General features: G+C 39.2%; 1 protein-coding gene across 1 annotated transcript in view; it reads right to left on the reverse strand.

Annotated features, from left to right (window-relative positions):
• Window positions 1-1,315: 1,315 nt before the first annotated feature.
• ASPA (aspartoacylase) overlaps window positions 1,316-7,639 on the reverse strand; it is a 21,469-nt gene continuing 15,145 nt past the window's right edge. Inside the window, exons 6-7 of the mRNA XM_007454187.1 lie at window positions 5,606-5,715; window positions 1,316-1,840 (exon numbers count right to left, since the gene is read on the reverse strand). Of these exons, the coding sequence (XP_007454249.1) occupies window positions 1,643-1,840; window positions 5,606-5,715 (308 nt within the window). The 3' untranslated portion in view covers window positions 1,316-1,642. The remainder of the gene's footprint in view (window positions 1,841-5,605; window positions 5,716-7,639) is intronic.

A 7,639-nucleotide genomic window follows, 5' to 3' on the forward strand; every position in this document is an offset into this window, starting at 1 on the left:
CACACCTAACTAACTCTAAAGATATAAATATTGAGTCAGAGAGAATGAGACTTGATAGAAATAATCAATACAAAACCTGAAATCGCAGTGGCCTCAGTTGCACATTGTAAATTTTGTAACTAACTAAAATTTGATGGGAGAGTAAAGTATTTTTGCCAAAATATACGTATGGAAAAAAACTGACCTAGAAAAATTGAACTTAGACATAGAGCACAAAGGAACATTCTATGTTCTATGGGAGAAGGAAGCTTGGTAAAACTTGTTATATACAAAAGGTGATTGATAAATCGAATCTTTAGTCAAGAATTCAGAAGGAAGAGAGTTCATCCCAATGAAAATAATTTTAGTAAAGTGCAAAAATAAATGCTGGAAATTTAGAAACAGTTTAATTGTGTGCTATAGAGCAGTGAACATGGAATGAAATTGGCTTAATGGAATTTGCTTTGCAAGAATGGAACTGTCTATATATAGAGAGACATATATACGTTACAGATAATGTTAGCGTGATTTTGTAAATATATTTGAAAACGTAAACATGGGTTCCTTGGGGTCCAAATCACGGGATAAAGTATTCTTTACTTGGCTGCCGTGAGCAGGGAGGGGAGGCTCCTGCAGGGACTGGAGCGGGAGAGAGGCAGAGTTTTAGCCCGAGCACCTTCGAAGAGGAGAATCCTGGGAGTGAGGGACTTGGGCATTTAGGCCAGCGGGGAATGTCCTAAAAGAATGCATTTGTGAACCAGAGATGGCTTTGGGTCACATTTCCACTAGTGCCCACTGCCCTCTGCTCTTTCTGCCTTTACTACCTACGCTACTGGAGCCCAAAGACTTCCTTACACGTTGGTTGGGAAGAAGGGCAAGCGTGTTCTTTCAAAGTGAGAAGGGAGGGCTGGGAGCAACATGCCTCCCAAGTTGGGAAGGAGCGTGAGCTTCTAGCGGGGCGTGTGAGAGGTCTGAAGGAGGTTCTTCGCTCCCTGAGGTCAACACAGAACAAGTGGGCATGCCAGGGAAGTGATATTTTGTGATGCTTTGTGTGGGTGACTGTCAGTGGACAAAGGACCATTCAGAGTTTCTTGATTTATTCATAACGTCACCTTTACAATCAGCCCTCATTTCTTGTTCACATTTCATCTTCAAAAGAGCATTTAAAAATCTACAGATAACACAACTACTGCTAAAGTTGATAGACTGGATCCTTAATACTTTATCATTAATTCAAATGTGAAAAAATTTAAAATACCGTTAGTTTCTAGCAGCATTTTTATATTACTTGAAAACATACAACATTTAATTACATGCTCAAGTGTTTTTTTTTTGCATATAGTATCTATTTCAATGTTAAAATTTAAATTCAAAGGCTGTTTACTAAGAATGTTAAACTATCAAAGTATAAGGTATAAAGAGATATACAGAAATAAGAAATGTGCTTCTTTGAATAAGTTACATACATAAAGAAGTACGATATCTATAAAAGGTATTCATTAATGTATTCACTCATTCAAGAAATTTGCCTGAATGTCCATTGTGTGCAAGGCACTGGGCTAGGTGCTGTGGAAATGAATAAGGCACAATCCTGCTCTTTAGGAGCTTACGAACTAGTGGAACTTTTCAACGTGCTCTACAACAAGTGAGCTAGAAGTGATTTCTAATGTAAAGAGGAGCGAATACTTTTCGCATTGAGTGTTAGTTTAGCTGTCTTTGCGAAAGCTTCTTTCTTTTCATAATATGCAGCCTCGTTTACAAACGCTGGGTACACGGTATGGTCTCCGCCCAATGGAACAGTCTTTCCATCAAGAGTTAAAAACACAGGATCCCCAGGGTGCAATGGTTTCCAGTCTTGATCCTCTCAGGAAACAATTAGAATACATAAATTACATTAGATTTCTCGCCTACTTTACAAATTGTATAATGGAAAAGAATATGAAAAAGAACACATATATGTATAACTGAATCACTTTGCTGTGCACCAGAAGGTAACACAGCATTGTAAGTCAACTACACTTGAATAAAAAATAAATTAAAAAAAATTTTTATGTCAGGCTCTAGACAACTAAAATGACAGCATCGTCTTCTTTTAAAAGAGATAGTATAGAGGCATGTGAGTTATCTGACTAAACAGATTGAGCAGTTAATTTCGGCAGCGGTTTTAAGAGTTCCCCTTTCTATTTTTATAACTGACACGTGTGATTATAGTTTGCTTCAATATCAGGTTTGCCTTGAATATTGCCAAAGAGATTTATAATATCAAAAGGCAAAACTAAATGCGCGTCTCCCCAGGTGCATACTCTAACTCTTGCTACCTGAAGTTAAATTCTGCTCAGCAAAGTGTAGGAAATATCCATTAAGAGCCTTCTGTGTATAAGACATTCTACTGTTGGGGATAAAAAATGAGTGACGTTGTGCCTGCATGCTAGGAGGTTCTATACTGGTGGGAACTGGTGGGAGAAGGTGGGGTGTGGGCTGGGAAAACTCTAAGACGACGTGGATATTTCCCATACGTGTCCCCACGTTAGGATAACAACTGAATCGTTTGAGAGGTCCCCACCAGGGTTTGGACCTGTGAGCCCTCAAACACCAGTGCTGGCACCCCATAGGAACCCTAGAGCAGTTCTCCTCAAACTTTGCTGTGTTTGCAAATCACATAGGGATCTTGTTGAGTGCAGATTCTGATTCTATAGGTCTGGGGTGGGGGGCCTGAGATTCTGTGTTTCTAACAGTTCCCAGCAGCAGAGCAGCATCACCTGAGAGTTTGTTAGAAAAGCAGAATTTGATTCCCCACCGCAGACCTACTAAGTCAAAATCTTCGTGTTAACAAATCCCCAGAGGTTCACAGGTGCAACATTTAAGTTTGAGAAGCGTTGCACCACAGCGATTTTCTGAACCCTGGCTGCACGTTACAATTACCTGGGATGTTTGAAAAATACAGATGAATAAAGGCCCCATCTCAGATACATCAAATGGGAATCTCTAGAGTGGGGCTCAGGCATCACTATTTTCTAAATTTACATACAGTAAAATTCAACCATTTTGGGGTATGGTTCTATGAGTTTTGACAAATGTATAGCACAGAGTCATATAAGCACGTAATCAAGAAGCATAATTCCATCACACACCTCCTCCAATTCCCTCATGCTACTCATTTATAATTCGCTGTTTGTATTTTTTTTAAAGCCCCAGGTGATTCTACAGGACAGGGTGGCTGAGAACTACTGCTCCAGACCAGTGATTTTCAGTCAGAGATGTGCCCCAGAACGACTGACAGGGTTTCTTCAACACCTCCCCACTGTCTGCTAGCCCCACCTGCAGAGATTCCGATGGGCAGTGCTACCCAAACCTGAGCCACATGAAAATCGCCTGGTGAACCTAATTGCCTTCTTGTCTCCACCCTGGTAAATCAAATCAGAATCCCTGAGCCGGACAATGAGGATTTTAAAAAGTTCCTAAGGTGATTCTCATGTGGCTGGAGCTTCAGAAGCACTGTATTAGTGCTTTTGTGATAGGCTCCAAGCATTTGGGGGTGGGAATAGGGAACCTGGAGAATTCTAGCGACCACCCCTGATTAAGAACCATCACTTTTAGAATAAAATCTGGACTCATAACCAGGTGCCTGCCTGAGTCTCTGGCTCCAGGGTCTCTGTTCACTCCCTACTCTCCGTTGACACTGGTCTTCTTGCTGTTCCTCAAACACTCCGAGTTTGCTCCAGCCTCAGAGCCTTTGCACTTGTTTTCCACATGGCTGACTTCTCATCTTCCAGGTTCCAGCTTCCATGCCCTCATCTCAGAGATGGCTCTTTCTGACCACTCCACCTAGTAGGAACCCTTTGTTAACTGCTCCTATATTATTCTGTTTATTTCTTTTATAGCACTTATTACAATTTGAAATCATGTGGTTGATGTATTGTTTACTTATTCATGGTCTGTTCTCCCCTTATTAGTATGGAAGCTCTATGAGAGACCCTATCTTGAATCTCAGGGCCCAGAACAAGCTTAGAAGTCCTTCAAATATATTTATTGAAATAATCAATCAGTCAATCCCTCCTGTAGAATACTGAGCCATTCCTTATTGTCTACCAAATCAAAATTATCCTTCCTGACTTTCAAGACCTACAACTAGCCCTGTTTATTAGTGATCCCATCAATCTTACCTCTCTGCCTCCCCAGGATGATTTTTGTATTTTTCATGGATGTCCTTGAGGAATGTAAAACTTACATTTGTAACTATTGATACTATGTATAACATAGATAACTAATGAAAACCTACTGTACAGCACAGGGAACTCTACTCAGTGCTCTGCGGTGACATAAATGGGAAGGAAATCCAAAAAAGAGGGAATATGTGTATACGTATAGCTGATTCAGTCTGCTATACAGTAGAAACTAACACGACATTGTAAAGCAACTATACTCCAATAAAAAATTTTTTTTAAATCCTGTGTTGTAGCAGGTTGTGACTTCATCACTTTGGCCTCTGTTTCTTGTATGTGCAATTTTTGTTACCGGTAGTGCTTTCCTCTTTTCTCTCCCCCAATCTTTATCTTTCTGTCCTTTAAAACACTGCCTAAGGCTCCTTCCTCAAGTTTCCCCCCGGATCCCACTGAGGCACAAAGCTGGACTTGCTCCACGAGTCTGTATTTTTGGGCAGGCGACTTTATTAAGTTGTAAGTCTGAATAACTATCATTAGCGTCATTAAACAGGAGTCTGAACTGGATCAGTGGTTTTCCACCCTAATTACCCACGCCAATAAGATCAGATTATCCCAGAGTGGGGGCCCGGCATTGTTATTTTTTAAAAGGCTCTCTAGGCAATGTGCATCCAGGGTTGAATGCACCAGACTAGACAATCCACTGGATCACTTCCACATTTCTGAGGTCTGAGATTGTGCATGGAGATGGATGTTTTAGCTTTTTGGAATCTTTGCTCCTCTCTGCTTTTATCTCTGCCTTTTCCAGTTTTAAACCTCCTATACATTCCTAAGAGCCTTTTCTTCTCCTTCACTATGCCATTATTGATCAAACGACACAAGGAGCAGATACTGAGGTTTTGAGGAGTCAGGAAAAGGCGGCAGAAAACATTCCAAAGAAAGAGGTTCTGATTGTTTTGCTCTAACTTATACAGTAGTGATCACAGGGAGGTGGTAGCAATGCGGTCAACTGCAAAGAACATTCATTCTGGATCTGTCCTCAATAACTATAGGACTGTGGGAAGGATCTGATTTTTGAGCCTCTGTTTTCTTATATTAGAATAGATATAATAATTCTTACCCATTGCACCTGAACAGGAATTTCACATTCTCTGACCCCCATCCCCACCTCATTATTCTGTTATAGCATCTGGTTATCTTCATCTCAAGATCACAGTTTAGACTTTAGTATATCTAGACTATAAATTCCACAAGAATATAAACCATGTTCACTGATGCACCCCCAGAGCCAGCAAAGGATTTTCTCGGTAAATATTCACTGAGTGACGGTCTGAATACCTCAGACTGCAGTGCTTTTGAGAACATCAAATGAGCTAATGCATGTAAAGTGCTTTATGGACTGTAAAGTTCTACTCAAAGGTAGGGCATCATTATTTTCAACGTTTAAAAGAAATAGTGAATGTTACCTGCAGTTTAGGGTGGATAATAGCAGCAATTTCTCCACTTTCATTCCTGGGATAATCAACTTTCTCCATTATTTTATAGACTTCAATAGCACAGGGAGGGAATTCTTTTCCTATGGCAAAAGCAGTATGTATAAATAGCAACTAACAAAATCTCCTGAAAAAAAGGGAAGTTGATACTTTAAAGAAGGAAGAACAAAAACTGAAGACAGACAGCTACAGGGAGAACACACTCTTTTCTTGCTTTTGAACCATTTTATTGTGATGTATAACACTCAGAAAGTACATAAAACATAAATATATAGTTTAATGAACTGTAAAGTGATTAGCCACGTAACCACCACCCAGGACAAGAACATTGTCTGCATACCAGCATCCCCTGCATGCCTTTCCCATCATAATCCCATCGCCTTCCCATCTGAGCAGTAACCACTAATTTTGGTAATGACTCACTTGCTTTACTTTATAGCTTCACCACCCATGCATGAATCCCACACAATATAGTTCAGGTTTGCCTACTTCTGAATATTTTACAAATATAATCAATCAATATATGCATCTTGTGTCTGTCTTCTTAAGATCAACTTTTGGGGAAGATTCATCCATATTGTGGTATGTAGCTATTGTTCATTTTATTTGCAGTATAGTATTCCGCTGTGAGAAAATGCCATAATTTATTTATTCTTTCTATGGTTTATAGACATCGTGCACGTTTCCAACTTGGGGCTATTAAGAAAAATGCCACAGGCTTGTACAGCTTCAGGCAGAGAGCTGCTCTGCCACCACTAACACTGAGACACTGTACAGGATCTTCTTTCTGGTGCTTGAATGTCCTAACCTAAAGCTGAAAAAGCCACCCTTAGAGGCACATGTCATTGGCCATAACAGCTCTTGCTCTAGTGTTATCTCATTTCATCATTGCCAGCATTACCAAAATGCTGAGTGTTGGCTCTATGACTAATGATCTCAGGTCCCAGAGGCCTTTAACTTCCTTGGCCTATGGAGTAAGTGGACAATATATTATAAAAGACTTGTACCCTTTCTATTAACAATAAGAAGTTTAGGTTTCACAATCCTGAACCAATCCAATACACCAAATAGTCCAACACTCGATTTCTTATTTTCTTTGATTTCTTTGTTTCTTCTATTTATTGGATTTGTCTGTGTCTTGCTGAGTTTTTCATGGTTACACTGTTCTTGAAAAATGAAACTTCCAGGCTGTCTAACAGGTTAGAGTGGCTTTAAAAAAATTCAATTTATTTAAATTGAAAAACCCCTCAGACAGTTCATCCATTTCTCCCATCCCTACCTGTTTCTGCTTTAAGGCAACCCCCAATTTGTTTTCTGTATCTACGAGCTTGGTTTTAAATTTTTATTTATTCATTTTTAGATTTGACATATAAGAGAGATCATATGGTAATTGTCTTTCTCTGCTTGACTTATTCATTCAGCATAATGTCCTCGAGGTCCATCCATGCTGTCACAAATAGCGAGACTTCATTCTTTTTTATGGCTAAATAATATTCCATTGTATATGGATACCACAATTTCTTCATCCATTCTTCCATTGATGGACACAGGTTGTTTCCATACCTTGGCTATTGTAAATGGTGCTGCAATGAACGCAGAGGTGCCTATAGCTTTTCGAATTAGCGTTTTCATTTTCTTTGGATAAATACCCCGAAGTGGAATTGCTAGATCTTATGGTAGTCCTATTTTTAATTTTTTTCAGAACCTCTATGCTGTTTTCCATAGTGGCTGCACCAACTTAGACTCCCACCAACAGTGCACAAGTGTTTCCTTTTCTCTACATCTTCAACAAAACTTGTTATTTCTTATTTTTTTGATAACAGCCATTCTAAAAGGTGTGAGGGGATACCTCATTATAGTTTTGATTTTAATTTCCCTGAAAATTAATGATGTAAAGCATTTTTTCATGTATCTGTCAGCCATCTGTATGTCTTCTTTGGAAAAATGTCTATTCAGATCTTCTGCCCGTTTTTTTTTTTTTTTTTTTTTTTTTTTTTTTTTTTTTTT

This window comes from Lipotes vexillifer, unplaced genomic scaffold (assembly GCF_000442215.2).
Source record: "Lipotes vexillifer unplaced genomic scaffold, Lipotes_vexillifer_v1.1 scaffold680, whole genome shotgun sequence".
Lineage (NCBI taxonomy): Eukaryota > Metazoa > Chordata > Mammalia > Artiodactyla > Lipotidae > Lipotes > Lipotes vexillifer.